General features: G+C 37.3%; 1 protein-coding gene across 2 annotated transcripts in view; it reads right to left on the bottom strand.

The window, feature by feature from the left end:
- Positions 1 to 18,834, bottom strand: part of LOC109405027 (dynein axonemal heavy chain 5) — a 76,384-nt gene that overhangs the window by 23,639 nt on the left and 33,911 nt on the right. For both annotated transcript variants that reach the window (XM_062858765.1, XM_062858766.1), the window contains one exon: positions 757 to 913. In XM_062858765.1, the coding sequence (XP_062714749.1) occupies positions 757 to 913 (157 nt within the window). The remainder of the gene's footprint in view (positions 1 to 756; positions 914 to 18,834) is intronic.

Here is an 18,834-nt window from a genome sequence, read left to right as displayed (position 1 = left end):
TGTTAACCAAAAGAAACTAAAGCTTCGCCTACAAAGGTAGCGTAGCATTACAAAAAAAAGTGTATCAAAAATTGTTTGTACACACTAGAATAGCTCAGCATTCTCCTGACATGTTTTAACTGAGTTCTAAACAGCAGATTTAACTCAGTGCACTCGGTTGACTCTCGTGCTGAAATTGTGAAAGTGAGTTAAGTAAATCAGCAAATCAATTGTCAAAAGTAATTTATACTGATAAATGATAAATATTAAAAACCCAGTGAACCATGTTAAATCTGCTGTAGAGAACTCAGTAAAAATATAGAAAAAGACTGATGACCTCAATAAAAAAAAACCTAGCCGGAACATCAGAATCTAATGTGTACAAGTTCTATCAATTACTCGACAATTTATTTCATATGGATTAGTAAATTTAAAAAAAAACATAGGATTAGATACATTCAGTTATAAAATGTTATGCACAATTGTGTAAGTTAATTATGTTGCATAAAAAGCTGCAAGGACAATTTTGCGATTCGCTGTTTTTCTTTCCTTGTTGTCTGCATGTTAATGACAAATAATTTGAATAAAATAATAAGTGACAAAGTTTTCTTTCGTTGCAACACAAATACCTCTTCTACAGACAGTGGGTTGATCTGTTATCTTCTCATTGCCGTAAGCTATTACTGTCAAGCAAACGACGACACTCAAACGTAATCAACAATAACTAAAACTTCCAGCCAACCTCCTCGCACGGACCTCCCCAACTAAAAGTTTTACCTTTTGCCACTTCTCCGGAATGCGGGCGTCGTACATCGCGTCCAAAGACTGTCGTAGGTAGTGGCTCATCACAATCGTGCCGTCGATGGCCAGCTTCAGGTCGCACAGATTGGTGTAAACGGTATTGATTACGCGCTGCACTCGGTCGATTTCCTGCCTGCAATCAAGAGTAGGAAAAAAAAAAGGTCAGGTACGGTTCAGAGGAAAGCACTGCACAATTCACAGAAGGCATCAATCGGGTCTCGGTACGGCATGTACATTATACATTGGACAGGATATAGGTAGATATAGGTCATGGGACCCGATTCACCCCCTGTTGGGAAGCAATTAGCAGCCGGGGCGTAATGGGGTCGAGAAATCGTATCCTAATTGGGGGAATTGTAATCGGATGCAGTGCGGAGGTCTAGTCCACTGAACGGCGATGGATGACCCAGTTAGATGCAGATGGACGGAGGTGATGATTGAGATCAAAGCTTCTGGAACATGGAAATTGATAGATTTATGCGGTCAATGCTTCTCGAATCGTCTACCAGAAGTAAGCAACATTTACTTATTTTTTTATCATGGGAATATGAAGTTAATAGGGTATTGGTTCTCTTATTAAGTATAGTGCTCCCGATTTCATCCTCCCCAAAAACAAAGTAGGGTCTGGGACCATTTGGGCAGGCGGACCTATTTTGGGCACTTGCTGCTATAAATCAGTCATTTGCAAGCCGATTGACATAACTTTTTGAACATGGTTAGATACCGTACGTACATATGTATCTAGTCGTGCCTCAAAAATCAAGCCAATAGGTTTGAAATTGACTGAGTTATAGCAACAAGTGCCCAAAAAAGGTCTGCCTGTCCAAATGGCCCAAGACCCTATTGAAGAGCTGTATGTTTTGTTGCTAATTTTTTGCATTTTTTGATAAAAGTGAGCACACATGAAACCATAAAGAATGGAATTAATCGGCTTGCTTCGAATAGGATGGATTTGGAAGCATGAGATTACCAAATGGCTCACTGACCCTATTTATGGCATTTCAATAGGGTCCTAAAATGAAAAATATTTCCCCGGTTTTGCTGCATAACACGAAAGAGCATGCTTTTCTGATCTCAATGGTAATTTTTCCGAACTTAAACAATAACAGAATAGTTAATAAACTTGAAAATAAAATAATGATGAGCAGGTCTTGTTTGACATTCGAGGTCAACCTTGACGTAACGAAAGTGAAACGGCGGGTTGCAAAAGACACCACATTGGCTCACTTTTGACAATAAATGTTCCTGTTTGACATACACGGTAAACAAAATTTACCCAAAATTTAGTGCTAAACAAGGAGTGTTGCAAAAATTATTAAAATTTTTGAAAATATATTTTATGGGCTTTACCTAATAGAAATATTTAAAAAATGAGTAAACATGTCGTTTTAATCAATGCCTGATTGAATTATGCAGAAATTGAGATAGGCCTTTAGGAGCCTATTTTGGATCCGATTGGCATGTAACACTTTGTTAACATTAGTAACCGAGATTTAAAAACAATGCAAACCTAAAGTAGTTTTGTGGAATTCTTCGCATATTTACCGCCACAAATCCAATTTGCATTTGAAAATTTTTGTTATTTCCCTTATGCTTTCCAAAAGCACGGCTTCTTGAAACTGGTGTATAACTTTTCAAGATTTTGAAACATGTGTTTTGTGTATCGGTTTTATTCTTGCACCTCTCCTAATGGCCAATTTGGTATCGATTCCTAATTCATAAGTTAGCTTCCATATCATGTAAAAAAATATTGTGAAAGAACTACAATTTACTTAAAATGATAAGATTGAATAATAAATTGCTTGAGAGCTGGAGCTTCTTTGACTGCTCGTGGATGCTACTGCAGTATCGCCGGACCAGCTACACTCACACAAGGAACCAATAACATATCTGCTGGGGCCTTGTAGGTATCTTCAGTGTGTGAGCGACGATGATCATCTATTTTTTAGGCGACAATGGCGCCTGCCACGTCAGGTTCCAGGTCAATGTGGGGAAGGGAAGGAAGGAAGTGGTGATTGCAATTATTTGTATCTACATCAGACCGAATATACCTCTGCGTCTGCACAAATTCATGCGGATATCGGAGTGTTGGAGGGATATGATTGGCAGAGAGTTCACACATTGGTGCGTGGATGCCAGGCGTAAGGTGCTATAATGTGTTTTTCATTATTATTCTGAAGCTGTGCGGCACAGTTCGCATGATTGCATAACTCTTAGGTGTTATATAATAGATAGCCAGTGTGCTGTGAAAGTTTGGAAGGAAGGGAAACGACTTTTTCAACCCGTTTCTGTTCTAGCGATGGCTATGAACATGTGAATATTGGCGTGGTTCGAAAAACCGTTTTTGCTCCACACCGCTTATTCGATTTTTAACCAGATTCTAAGCCTTCTCCCAAAAAATGAGTTTTTTTGGTTGAAAATTGCGAGTGTACAATCACAGTTAAAATAAAAGTGTAAATTTAAGTTTATTTTGATGCACATATTTGGAGCATCAAAATAAACGCAAAATTCCATCGCGTTTTAAAATTACACGAGTTTATATACTAGATAAATCGTGTAAATTTAAACGCCATTGATTTTTACATTAAGCACAGCCCGCGGCTCTCGTGATACGTTTCTTTTTCCGTTTGTTCCCCCTGATCCCACTTCCATGGCCCGTAGAAGACAATATGGTTTAATAAACATTGGTAGATCTTGTCAATATTGATTCGACAAGTATATTTTATTCAGCATGTTTCCATATTTTCATTCTGTACATTGGAATTTAATTCGCAAAATCAGCTGCGGTTCCAGAAATGGGTGAATCTCGTCGACCGTCTCGATGGTCAGCGTCTCTGGCTGATTGCAATGAGCGAGAAGCAGCCTCAGATTTGTTGTGTTATGTGCATACCTGCAAATACGCAATTTATGGATAAAAACACTTACTACACTCAACAACAATGTACTTACAATTCACTTCGGATGGATTTCAATCTAACGTACTCGCGTTTTCTCCAGTGCAATGGTCAAAAGTGCAAAATCCTCAGCAGCGAAGCTATTTCGTGGCGGCCATACTACTTTTCTGAACGTATCGGTTTTGGAAGCCATCAGTGTAATTTTACACGTCAGTGGAAAATTATAGTTTTAATGATAGAGAAATCGATGCATATCAATGCGTTTTTGAGAGAAGCGTTGCAAATACACGATGAAGTAATATCGTATGTATACAAATGTAAAATCGTATCTTTTTTCATGCTCTTATTATGTGCATTGATTTCAATGCAATTTTCCATCATTTTCCTTTTTCAAGTAATGTAAATTTAGTGTTTTCATGTTTTACACGCAGTTTAAATTTCAACATTTTTTGGTGTGTAAGCTCTTCAAAGTTTGTATGGAAATTACTATGGGAAAAGGACGTTTTCCATTCAATTGACCGTAACATTTCCCTAAGTGCCCTAGACTGTTAGTTGACCCTTGGTACTCCTAGGCTACTTTATCAGCTATAACTTTGCCGCAGACCACATTCAAATCGGACGCCTCGTGGGCTTGTTCACTCTCAATTTTCAATCAAATCAGCTCATTTTTTTGGAGAAGGCTTAGAATCTGGTTATGAATCGAATAAGCTGTGTGGAGCAAAAACGATTTTTTAAACCACACTAGTGAATATACATGAGATGTATATGTAGAGAGGAGGGAGAAAGTATATAGAAAGACCCAAAGTATTATGAAAGCACAGACAAACAGACGTAACACTCTTCAAAACGGCTTGGCACATGCATTTGACGATGAATTCAAATTTCATTAGTTAGCGCGATCGTTCCACCAGATGCGCTAGTGTTCGATTGCTTTGAAGTTTGCCAGTGTACACGTTGCTGAATGATGCAAACAAAAATTACAGGTAATCTGTGTAGTAGTGTGCGTGTCAGCAAAGCGCCAAATCGAAATCCATCATGGCCGACAGTGTCGCGCGCGGTTCTACCAACAGGTGGCAGTGTGCTCATGAAAATGAGTTTTTGATGAATTTCCTCTAAGAGTTACGTCTGTTTGTCTGTGATGAAAGGGACGGGTCAAAGATTGAACCCAGGACCTTCTGTATACGAATCAGAAAGTAGCCACTAGACCACCAAGCCTGTCGTTTAGAAGAGCCCCGACCAACTGTCCCTCAAATTCACGTCTATTCCGGACACAACTTGATTCGATTCCCAGCAAACCTTCAACGTGATACTATGGTAAATAGGATGGTCATACATTATTTTTAGACTGTAGATGATTATTCAAAAACTCGATGAAATTCTTTGCAATCCAAATCAAATCACGATCACGATCGATCAAAACGATCAATTCTGACTATACATGTCAATGGTTGCTCCTCCGTGATTGATCTGAACTGGTACCAGTTGCACTGTGATCTAACTGAATAAGGGGCTGGGACATTCCACTTATTCTCAAAGTGCAATTTTAGCAGCTCATGCATATTTGATCAATAACGGCGCCGGCCAAGTCCTTATAGTCAGCTGGGAAGGGAAAGGAATGTTAGAGTGTACTGGTTGTTGCTACTAGAGACCGAGAGCACTCAGCGTCCCCACAACCCGCACGGACTGGGGTATTTGTTAGACGGATAGGATGGGAGATCTGGGAGTCACCGTTGGGTCGGTGATGCGATCCATGGATAGGGTTATTTATAGTGTTCGTGATAGATTGTGTGGTGAATAAGGTGAATAAGGTCAAGCGGCACAGCACGCTTTGGTTGCATAACTTATAGGCGTTATATATACACTGTGCTGTGAGTGGAAGTTGGAAGGGAGGGAAACGACTTTTTTCAACTCGTTTCTGGTTCTAGCGATGGCTATGAACATATGAATATACATGAGTTGTATATGTAGAGAAGAGAGAGTGAGAGAAAGTGGATAGAAAGATACAAAGTAGGATGAAAAGGACGGGCCAGGGATTGAACCCATGACCTTCTGCATACGAATCAGAAGCGGTAGTCACCAGACCACCAAGCCCGTCACTTTGCAATCCAAATCAAATCACGTGTTCAAACTATGATTGACCATACAATTTTAAATTGAGAAGGATGTAGCTTTAGAACAGTGGTGCTCAGGCTGGAGGATACCGCGGGACAAATTTGCAATTCGGGATCGACCTGCGGGCCGCATAAAACATGGATGCACAAAAACAACAAAAAGAACAATTCTAAAGCATATTTATTAAAAATCTGAACTGTACAATTTAGATTCATAAGTTTGGTTGAGATAAACGTTTAGGCTTCAAATTGAAATTCAAACAAACAATTTAGAAGTTGCCCCTAGAATTGCCTTGAAGCCACCTCAAAAACTTGTCAAAGCAGCTTTTACAAGAATTTCTTTTGAATCGCTCCAAAAAGGTTTGCTGGATTTTCTCCTGAAATTTCTTGTGGAGTTGCTCCAGAAGGTTTTCGAGAAATATCTTGAAGTTTCTTTTAGTTTTTCTAGAACTCTCTTGGAACACCTCCAAGAACTCCTACTAGATTTGCCTTTGGAATTGCCCTGAAGTTACTGCAGGAATTCCTCATTAATCGTTTCCAAGAATTTCTCCTAGAATAGCTTCCGGATTTTTCCGAAAATTTTCCAGGAGTTTCTTGAAGATTTTAGTAAATTCTTTCCATAAGTCTCTTCTAAAGTTGATAAAATACTTCATCACTAAATTTCTTCAAAAATTAGATTTTTAATAATTGTTTCCGGTAGTTTCTTCAACATTATCATCTAAAGTTGCTACATAAGTTAGTTCAAATTTATTGTTCAAATTTTTCTCAGGCGTTCTAGGCATCTTTTGTGTCTTGATGCAGTTGGTTCTGGAATCTTGTTTGTGATTACTCCCGAAAATTCTCTTTTTGTTGCTCGAGGAATGTATTCTAAAGTTGTTTAAGAAATTTTTGTTAGAGTGGCAACAGAACATTTTTCTATGAGATACTCCTATAATTTCCATGCAGTATCGCCACAATTTTCTCATTGAGTTTGTTCAGAATGATTTGAGTTTCTCCATATATTTCGCTTGGATTTTAATTTTTTTTGCTTACATTTTTTCTCCAATAATGTTTCCTGGAGTTTCTTCTTTTCTGAGGTTCTCCAATAATGCATCCAAAAGTTTCTCCAAAAGGGCACAGGAGACGCTTTATGAATCACGCCTGAGATTTTCGTTCAGGAGTTTCGCGTTTACAATTCAAACTGGATTCACAAGTTTTGTTTCGAAAAATGTGTGAGTCTTATAATATAAATTTAAACAAACAGTGAAAATTAAACAATATTGGCAACCAAGTTGAGATTTGTTGAGAATTTTGTCAAAAACTTCGTGCTTTGTGTTTTTTTGTTCTTCTGAAAGGCGAAATGTGAAATATTTGCTCAGCGTTGCATTGACTGCGCTAAAAAACTGCAACTAATTTTTAAATGATTCAAGATTACATTTTTAACAAACATTTGTGGAGCGGACCTGGTGTGATGTTTAAATCACGTGAATGTCACGCCGAGGATCTGGGATCGAATCCCACTCCCGACAAACTCAGAAAATGTGAGTTCTTCCTTCGGAAGGGAAGTGAAGCGTGGGTCCCGAGGTGAACTAAAAATCTCGTTAATACAGAAAAACAAAAAGAGACATTTGATTCGTACCACTTATAAATAACTATAAGCTGGCTTCGTGATTTAGCTGAAATGGCGAAATTCATCGGAGTTGCGATTTCGAATCTTACCAGAACGGATTGTTCTTTTTGTATATTCATCATTTAATTTGTGTTCAACACTGTGAAAATTGATCATCATTTTTTTTTTTTTGATTTCTTAATAAATTTAACGAGTTATTTCAAATAATCGTTCAAAAATTTCGATTCGTCTTAAAGTACTCCGCGGGCCGCATCTTAAGGCTTGGAGGGCCGCAGGATGAGCACCACTGCTTTAGAATGTCGACCAAAATATTTCAAATAAAACATTATTACCCACCAGATCATAATACGCCATCAGAGGGCAGCGATGAAATCTATCTCTGTGGTTGTGAAATACGATGTTTCGTATGCAGAAAATCCACGCACACATTTGCTTGCATCCTTATAAGGCGAAGACAACTGTAAACAAACATTTAACTGATGAAAAGCAGTGAAAACCAACTTTGAAGTGCCACAGATCTTTTGTGGGGTGTGAATTGAAGGTTGATTCAACAAGTAAATTTGGCGAAGTTAAATTTGAACGGTGATGAAAAACAATTGCTCTAGCTGCTGCTTTACCCCACGTCTTTACTAGACAGAAATGTCCTGCCATTTTGCTGCCAGAAAGAGAAAACGTAACAGAAATGATCGACACCGCTGCTTTCCATTCAAACAGCGAGAGAACATTTCTGTCATGACACATCTGTCCAGCAAAACATTTCTAGTGGAGACGTCGGGTTAGTGCGGTTGCCTTCGGCAAACGCAAAACGAGAAAAACTGTGAAGTCGTAAGTAGAGTGAAAATGAAACGTGAAATTTTGTGTAATCATTCAATTTCCAGTGCTAAAGAGGCTGGATATCGGTAGCTTCCATCTAATGAGGCATTGGCAAAGGTAAGTCGAAATATCTGAAATGATTGACTATTTTCTATCTGATGTGACGGATATTAACGCATTTGACGAAGTAAATGTTTACCCTGTAAAACAAATTTTGATTTTTTTTTAGGATTTTACTCTTTAACTGCTGCCCGAAATGAGCTCGTCCAGTACTTACAAAATCCACCGAAGAATGGCATACAATCTTAGAATTGATTAAAAAAAAGTTCTTTCGCATCGGGCATCAAAAATTAAGAAAATGTGGTCTTTGGACCATTTTTCATTCGTACTTAGAATATGCTACTGTCTTCATTTGCCATTCTATTATCACGAAATAATGGCTTTGCTAAAACAGCAAAAAGTTATTGCGATCAAATTCCAAATGCTTCAAAAAAAATGAAAAAAAAATAAAATTGTACGCATAGTAAATTGAATATTATTCCATACAAAAATTGAATTGCACCATAATAAATGGAAATTGCACTTTCAGAAAATAGATAAATGCTTCATAAGTATTATCAAACTGCACCATATAAGATATGAATTGCACCCTAAAAATTGAAACTTCTCCATATCTTTAAACACCTGCACTACTGAAATAGTGTAAAGCATGTAAAGCAATTCAGCACTACCGAATTAAAATTGTGACAATATGCTATCATGCACAATCAGGGATTTCTCTGAATTTCCTGTGGAGATCTCCTCAGGAGTTTCTTCAGAGGTATCTCCAGTAGTTCCTTCAGAGATTCTTTCAGGAGGATTCAGGGCTGCTTTCAGGAGATTCATCAGGGATTCATCGAGAAGTTCCATATGGGATTCCTATACGAGATCCTTCAAGAACTACTCTAGGAGTTCCTTTGGGGATGGTGTCCGGGCAAATGTGAAGGAATCCGCTCCGGTAGTTCCTTCAGGGTTTTCTTCAGTAGTTCCTGCAGAGATTCTCCCAGGAGAAAACAAAGATGCATCAGGGATTACATCAGAGAATACCGCAAGAGTTCCTTTAGTGATTGCTGCAGGAGTCCCTTGAATGATTCCTACAGGAATTGTTTCATAAAATTCTCCTGGAATTCCTTCTGGGGTTTCTCCTGAAATTACTTCAAAAAGGCTTCATGGAGATTTGTTTTAGATATTTTTTTTCGGGAGTTCTTTCAGATATTTTCTAGAAATTCCTTCAGGTATGCATACCGTAATTCCTTCAGGAATTAATCAAGAATTTCCTTCGAGTATTCCTACAGTAAAGTAGTTCTTTCAAGGGTTGCTCCAAACATTTCTACAGGGAACTCCCCAGTAGTTCCAGAGATTCTTCCAGGAAGATTCAGAGATGCATCCAGGAGATCCACCAGAGATATATAAAGAAGTTCCTTTAGGTATTCCTACGGAAGGTCCTGAGACTGATCTCTAAACAGTCTAAGAATTCCTCCAGGGATTCATTCTGAAGTTTTATCAGGAGTTCCTTAAGAGATTGGTCCAGGAGTTTCAGGGATCGATGCAGATGTTTCTTCTGAAATTCCACCTGGAATTCTATCAAAGATTCCTCCAGAAGATCATTCAGAGATCTCCAGGAGTTTCTTCAGAGATTCCCTGCTGTAGTTCAAGGAGACCTTCAGGGCAATACAGGGATTCCAACAAATGTTTCTTCCTATAGGAGCTCCTTGAGGGATTCCTCCATGAGTTTTTTTTCGAAGATTTTTTTTTCAGGGGGATTTAGGGAGGCCTCCACGAATTACAGCAAAAGTTTCTTCAGAAGTTGCTTCAGTAATTCCTCCAGGAGTTGCTTCAAGGTTTTCAATATGACTATAATCATGATTTTATTGAAGGATCTCAAATGGAGCTCCTACAAGAAGAATTCCTCCAGGATTTTTTCAGGGAATCCTCCAGTCCAATTTTGGAGAGCTTCGCCCCCCCCAACTACGTCACAAGTTGGCGCCTATGTCCTTCTGAAATTCTTCCAGGAATTATTTCGGTGATTTCGCCTGGAAATCCTTCAGAAATTCCACCAGAAAATCCTTCAGGGTTTCTTCTTGGAAGCACTTCAGAGATTGCGCCTGAAAATCCTCCAGGGATTCCTTCTGGAAATCCTCCAAAGATTCCTCCTGTAAATCCATCTAGGAATCGCACTGGAATTCCTTCAGGTATTCCTCTTGCAAATCCTTCTAGGACGCAAATATCTTTTGGAGATTTCTCCTGGAAACCCTTCCCAGATTCCTGCTGGATATCCTTCGATAACCCCTCCTCCTTCCTTCGGGGATACTTCCTGGAATTTCATCGAGGATTCATCGGGTTGATCGGGTATTCAACTGCGAATTCCTCTTGGATTAACTTCTGGAACTCTTTTGGGAATTCATTCGGGATTTTTCCTGGAAATTCTTCGCACCTCCTGCAATTACTTCGCGTTCTCCTCCTGGTGATTTCTCCTGTAATTTCTTTGAGGATTCCTTCTGGAGACACGTTGGACATTCCTACTCTAATTCCTTTAGGATTCCTGGTGGAATTTCTTTAGGGGTTCCTTGGAATTCTTTCAGGCATTTCTACTGAAACTCTCTCAAGCATTCCTGCTGGAGTTCTTTCTAGGATTCTGAAATTCCTTTAACACTCCCACTGCCATGCTATAAATCACTTACACCAACTGCCATGCCTCAAAACAGTGGGAACGGTATTTTTCAACTGCTAATATCTCAGCTGTTTTTCATCCGATTTGCAAAATTTTTAAAGCTATGAATTTTCCCAGCCTTCTAGATGAATATAAAATTTTCAAACTATGGATTTGACCAAAGTTCTATTTTTGAGTACTCAAAAACTCGGAGCAAGTACCTTAAAAAATACTGTTTTTCTGGAGCCATTCCGAATGTAAATTAGTTTCCATGCATATTTTAATGTTGAATTGCCCATATTAATGAAGCAAAATTATTGCAAAGAAATATATGGAGATACTCATTATTTAAGACTATGAAATCTTCACAAAATTACGTATAATACAGAAAATTTGTATATTCGATTTGAACTTTGTATTCATCGCGACGACCCCTGAGTTTTATTGCTTGAAACCAATCGCGTGCACATGAGAAATCTTTTTCCAAACGATTGTGAAAAGTATGAATCTCAGAAACTACAAAATTTTCATAAAATCACGTATAATACAGGAAATTAGTATTTTCAGTTTGAACTTCACGTTCATCGCGACAATCTCCATGTTATATTGCTTGAAAACAATCACGTGTGCATAAGAGTACATTTACAGATAAATGAGGACAAGTGTGATTCATAAAAACTACAAAATCTTCACAAAATTACGTGTAATACAGAAAATTTGTATATTCGGTTTAAACTTTACATTCATCGCGACAACCCCTGCGTTTTATTGCTTGAAAACAATCACGTGTACATGAGAAAACTTTTTCAGAACGATTATGAAAAGTGTGTATTGTAGGAACTACAACATTTTCACAAAATCACGTATAATACAAAAAATTTGTCTTTTCAGTTTGAACTTCACGTCCATCACGACAACCCTTGTGTTTATTGCTTGAAAACAATCACGTGTACATGAGAAAGCTTTTTCCAAACGATTGTGAAAAGTGTGTATTTTAAAAACCACAAAAGTTTCATAAAATCACGTACAATACAGGAAATTTGTATTTTCAGTTTGAACTTTACGTTCATCGCGACAATCCCCATGTTATATTGCTTGAAAATAATAGCGTGTACATAAGAAAACATCTACAGATAAATGGGGACAAGTGCGAATCATAAAATTACAAAATCTTCACAAAATTACGTATAACACAGAAAACTTTCATATTCGGTTTGAACTTTACATTCATCGCGACAACCCCTGTGTTTTATTGCTTGAAAACAATCACGTGTAGATGAGAAAACTTTTTCCGAACGATTGTGAAAAGTGTGTATTTTATGAACTACAACATTTTCACAAAATCACGTATATTACAGGAAATTTGTCTTTTCAGTTTGAACTTCACGTCGGCCTTGGGTTTATTGCTTGAAAACAATCACGTGTACATTAGAAAACTTCTTCCAATCGATTGTGAAAAGTGTGTGTTTTAGTAACTAAAAAATGTTCACAAAATCACGTATTATACAGGGAATTCGTATTTTCAGTTCGAACTTTACGTTCATCGCGACAATCCTTGTGTTTTATTGCTTGAAAACAATCACGTGCACATAGGAAAACTTTTTCAAAGCATTTGTGCGAAGTGTGAATCATCAAAACTACAAAATCTTCACAAAATTACGTACAATACAGAAATGTTGTATATTCTGTTCGAACTTTACACGCATCGTGACAATCCTTGTGTAATATTGTTTCAAAGCAATCACGTGTATATAAGAATAAATTTACAGATCACTGGAAACATGGATTCCTGCATTTTTTTTTTCTTCTAGGCATTCCTACAGAAATTGTTTCAAGAATTGTTGAGAAAACTTTGCTGGGATTTCCTACGTAATTCCTCGGACCTGGTGTGATGGTTAGTTAAAGCACAGGCATTTCACCCCGAGGACCTAGGATCAAATCCCACTCCCGAAAAAACACATACAATGTGAGTTCTTCCTTCGGAAGGGAAGTAAAGCGTGGGTCCCGAGATGAACTAGCCAAGGGCTAAAAATCTCGTTAATACAGATAAAAAAATAATTCCTCATGGGATTGCTTATGAGATTCCTCATTGAATTTCTTCAGGAATTCATCCTGAGATTATTTCTTCTGTGTTTATTTCAGGAACAACTGCAGGAATAATTTTAAAAATTCCTCCAATAATTCCCCAGGAACTCTTTTAAGAATTTCTTTAAGACTTCCTCTTGGAATTCCATCAGGAATTCCTCCAGGAATTAATCCAGTACTTTCACCAGGAACTTTTTATGGATTCCCTTAGGAATGCCTCTTGGAATTGCTTCCAGGATTCATCCTGGGGTTTCTACAGGAACGCCTGCAGGGATTCCTTCAGGAACTGCTACAGGGATTCATCCAAAAGTTCATCCACTCTTTCTAGAATTACTTCAGGATTTCTCCAAGAATTCCATCTGTGATTTATTCAGGAATTTTTCATGGGAATTCTCCACGAATTTGTTCAGGAATTCCTCTAAGAATTCTTCCAGTGATTTCTCTGGGGATTGTTTCAGGGATTCCTCTAAAAACTCCTCCAAGGATTCCTACTGAAATGCCTCTATTTTTTTTATCATATTCCTCTAGGAATTCCTTCAGAAATGCTTCCAGGAATTCTTGTAGAGATTCCTCCAGGAGTTTCTCCAGAGATTCCTCAGGAAATCCCTACACGCTTTCCTCTAGGGTATCTTCCAGAAACTCCTCCAGGAATTTCTCCAAGGCTTTACTCGGGAATTCCTTCTGTGATTCTTTCTGGAACAACTTATTTTAAAAATTCCCCCAGAACTTTTCTTAGGATTCCTTCAGGAATTTCTCCTTGAATTCTTTAAGGAACTCCTCTAGGTATAAATTCAGTACTTCCTTCAGGAACTGTTTAGGGATTCTCTTGGGAATTCCTTGGGATTCTTCAGGAATTCCTCTAGAGTTTTCTTCAGGAACTGCTATAGGGATTCCTCCAAGAATTCCATCAGGAATTTCCCTTGGAATTCCTACAGGATTTTTTTCCAGTAATTATTCAGGGGATTCCTCCAAGGGTTTTTCCAGATACTCCTACAGGAATTCCTCCAAAGATTTCTCCAGGAATTTATTCAAAGGTTCCTCCAAGAATTCCACTACGAATTCTCCTCGGCATTCTTCCAGGAATTTATTCAGGGATTTTCCAGGGATTCCAAATTGGATTCATGAAGAAAATTTTCCAGGGTTCTTTTCAGCGATTCCTTCAGGGATCCCTCCTGATATTCCTCCAGGAATTCATGCAGGCATTCCTCAAATATAGGAAAATTCTTTATAAAATTCACCAGGAATTGATCTAGAAATTCCTCCATAAATTCTGTCATAAATTCATCCAAGAATTTCTCTATGAAATCCTTCAGGGTCCCCTTCAAAAATTCTTCAAGGATTATCTCTAGGAAGACCCTTTGAAAATTTTCCAGGGATTCCTACAGGAATTCTTCCAGATTTTCCTCCAGTAATTGCTGCAGCGATTCCTTCAGGAATTCTGCAAAGAGAATCCTTCCAGAAACTTCTTCGGGGATTTCTGCACGAATTTCTCTAAGGGTTCCTCCAGGGATTTTTCAAAAATTCCCTTGAGGATTTCTTCATGAATTCCTCCAGAAATTCCTCTAGAAATTCCTCCAGGAACTTTTCAAGATTTTTACAAATTTTTACAAAAAAATCTCCCAGAGTTCCTTTAGAGATTCCTCCAGAAATTCATCCAATAACTATTTCAATGATTCCTATAGGGGATTCCTCCAGGTAATCTTCCAGATATTCCTCCAGAAATTCTCACATAAATATCTCCAGGAATTCCTCTAAGATTTAGTCTAGGAATTGCTCCAGGAACTCCTGCAGGAAAATCTCCAGGAAATGCCCCAGGTATTTCTGCAGGAGTTGATACAAAAATTGCTTCTGGACATTCTTCAGAAATTATGTCAGCAATTTCTCCAGAAATTTCTCCAGAAAATCCTTTAGGAATTTCTTCAAAAATTCTTGCAGGAAATTCTCCAGGAATACCTTAAGGATTTTTTAGGAATTTTTTTTTTGTCTTTATTTTTGAGATTTTCAGCCCTAGGCTGGTTCATCTCATTTTTTAGGAATTCCTTCAGGCATTTCTCCAGGAATTACTCCAAATATTGTTTCAAGAATTGTTTCAATGATTCCTCCTGGGATTTCTCCATGAATTTCTCCAGGGCGTTTCTCAAGAATTCCTCCAGGCAATCCTTCGAAGATTCCTCCAAGAAATACTTCAAAGATTCATCCAGGAAATCGTTCAGAAATTCCTCTAAGAATCTTCTCAGGGATTTCTTCAGAAATCCTTCCAGGATTTTTTTCCAGGGATACTTTCAGGAATTCTTCTAGAAATTCCTCTAGGAGTTGCTTCAGGAATTCCTCCTGGGATTTCTCACAAATTTCTCTAAGGATTCCACTAGTAATTCAGTAATTCCTTCGAAAATTTCTCCAGGAATCCCTTCAGAAATTCCTCTAGAAAATCCTTCAGGAGTTTCTCAAGGGATTTTTTCAGAAAAATAAATTTTCCAGATTTCCTTTAGAGATATCTCCAAAAATTCATCCAGTAATTCTTTCAAGAATTTCTCTAGAGATTCATCCAGGAATTCCTTCAAGGATTCCTCCAACACTTCTCACAGGAATACTCCTAGAAATTCCTTCAGGCATTCCTTCAGGATTTTATCAAGGAATTTCTCCAGGAACTCCTCCGGGAATAACTCCAGGAATTTCTTCAGGAATTCTTCCAGGAAATGCTCCTGGACATCTTGCAGATTTCAAATTTTTCCAGAGATTCTTCCGGTAAATTCTTCGAAAATTCATCCAGGAAACCCTCCAGAAACTCCTCTAAGGATTCTTCCAGGAAATCCTTCTGAAATTTCTCAAGGGATTTTTCTAGAAATTTCTCCAGAAATTCCTTCTAGAATTCCTCTGGATGTTTCACCAGGAGTTGTTCCAAGAGCTCCATCAGGTATTTATCCAGGAATTGCTACTGGGTCTCATCCAAGAATTCCTCAGGGAGTTACGTCAGGAATTGATTTAAAAGTTGCTCCATGCATTCCTTCTGGATTCTCTCTAGAGTTTTTTTCAGGAATTGCTTCAGACATTCCTCCAGGAATTCCTTCATGGATTACTCGAAGAATTTCTTCAGGGGTTCCTTCAGTTATTCCTCCAAGACTTTCTCTAGGAATTCCACAGTGACTTACTATAAACATCTAGATACTTACATGCTAAAAGTGCTTTCATACATTTCTCCAGGGAATCCTTCAGGAATTCACCCAGGAAAGACTCTTTCGGAATTCTCCCATAAATTCATCCCGAAATTTCTCTCAAAAATGCAGCAGGAATTCCTCCAGGAAATTCTTCTCAAATTCTTCCAAACATTTCTCTTTGAATAAACTCTAGGATTTTTTAAATTATTCTAAGGATCCTTCTGGAAATACGTTCATTGACATTTCTGTAGGATTATGCTCTGACATTAGTGCATGCAGTATATGGGTATATAATACCACCTTTAGAGAGATTCCATCAAGGATGTACTCGGAACAATTCAACTGAAGGTTATTTCAAAATAATTATACAAAGAGGATGCCGCTACGAACGTTGTGTTTTCACCAAAAATAAAACAAAATCTGTATTTTACGTAATTTTGTGAAAATATTGTAGTTCTAATAATTCCTCATTCTCACAATTATTCTGAGAATGTATTCTTATGTACTTGATTACTTTCATGCAAAAAAGCAATAAGGTTGTCACGATCAATGCTGAGGTCGAACTTAAAATACATTTATCTTGCATTATACCAGTGGTTTTCAACCAGGGGGGAATTCCCCCATAGGGTGGAATTTCGTTCTTTCATGCGGGGAATTGCCAATTCAAGAATATTATCTTATGATTTTATCTAAAGAACGAAGAAACAATTTTCAACATTGACAATTTTCAGTGTATCGTGAATCATCGTCGTCAAAATGTAAGTGTACACTCTCAGAAAAAATCATGTAAATTTAAGTTCACATAAAAGGAGCGGCCCGTTTGACACAAATTTACGTCTTCTATCACAAATAAAGTCGAGCTAGCAATCGCTAGAGCTGAAGCGAGAGATAAAACATGTGTAAGTAAAACCCTGTATTTCAAGTAATTTTTTGAAGATTTTGTAGTTTTCAAGAATCATACTTATCATGCGCATGTGATTGTTTAAAAAAATAATACACAGGGGTTGTCACGATGAATGTTGAGTTCCAATCACAAATACAAACTTCTTGTATTATACGTAAAATTGTGAAAGCTGTGTAGTTTTTCTGATTCATACTTCTTCCTATCGCTGTGGAAATGTATTCTTATGTATGTATGTGATTGTTTTTAAGCAATGAGAGACATGGATTGTTTCGACGGACGGGAAGTGTAAAACTGAAAATACGAATTTCCAGTATTTCACGTAATTTTGTGTTTTTTTTAGTTCCTAAGATTTACACATTTCACATTCGTTTTGAAAAAGTATTCTTGTGCACATGCGATTGTTCTCAAGCAATAAAACACAGGGGTTGTTACGGCAAATGTGAAGTTCGAATCGAATATACTTATTTTCTGTATTATACGTAATTTTGTGAAGATTTTGTATTTTTTACGATTCACACTTCTCACTTTCGCGTTGAAAAGTATCCCTATGTACACGTGATTGTTTTCAAGCAATAAAACACTAGGGTTGTCGCGATGAATACAAAGTTCAAATCGAATATACAAATTCCCTGTATAATACGTGATTTTGTGAAAATGTTGCAGTTCCTAAGATACACACTATTCACAATCGTTCGGAAAAAGTTTTCTCATGAACACGTGATTGTTTTCAAGCAACAAAACATAGGGGTTGTCGCGATGAATATAAAGTTCAAACCGAATATACACATTTTCTGTATTGTACGTAGTTTTGTGAAGATTTTGTAGTTTTTATGATTCACACTTGTCCCCATTTATCTGTAAAGGTATTCTTATGTACACGTGATTATTTTCAAGCAATATAATATGGGGATTGTCGCGATGAACGTAAAGTTCAAACTGAAAATACGAATTTCCTGTATTTATACGTGATTTTATGAAAATTTTGTAGTTTCTGAGATTCACACTTTTCACAATCGTTCGGAAAAAGATTTCTCATGTGCACGTGATTGGTTTAAAGCAATACAACACAGGGGTTGTCGTGATGAATACAAAGTTCAAATCGAATATAAAAATTTTCTGTATTGTACGTAATTTTGTGAAGATTTTGTAGTTTTTATGATTCACACTTGTCCCCATTTATCTGTAAAGGTATTCTTATGTACACGTGATTATTTTCAAGCAATATAATATGGGGATTGTCGCGATGAACGTAAAGTTCAAACTGAAAATACGAATTTCCTGTATTTATACGTGATTTTATGAAAATTTTGTAGTTTCTGAGATTCACACTTTTCACAATCGTTCGGAAAAAGATTTCTCATGTGCACGTGATTGGTTTCAAGCAATAAAACACAGGGGTTGTCGCGATGAATACAAAGTTCAAATCGAATATACAAATTTTCTGTATTATACGTAATTTTGTGAAGATTTTATAGTCTTAAATAATGAGTATCTCCATATATTTCTTTGCAATAATTTTGCTTCATTAATATGGGCAATTCAACATTAAAATATGCGTGGAAACTAATTTACATTCGGAATGGCTCCAGAAAAACAGCATTTTTAAGGTACTTGCTCCGAGTTTTTGAGTACTCAAAAATAGAACTTTGGTCAAATCCATAGTTTGAAAATTTTATACTTATCTAGAAAGCTGGGAAAATTCATAGCTTCAAAAATTTTGCAAATCGGATGAAAAACGGCTGAGTTATATCAAGTTGAAATTACCGTTCCCACTGTTTGGGAGGCATGGCAGTG

Source organism: Aedes albopictus, chromosome 3 (assembly GCF_035046485.1).
Source record: "Aedes albopictus strain Foshan chromosome 3, AalbF5, whole genome shotgun sequence".
Classification (NCBI taxonomy): Eukaryota; Metazoa; Arthropoda; class Insecta; order Diptera; family Culicidae; genus Aedes; species Aedes albopictus.
Note: the sequence above shows the minus strand (reverse complement) of the source record. Positions and strands in the feature narration are given on the sequence as shown.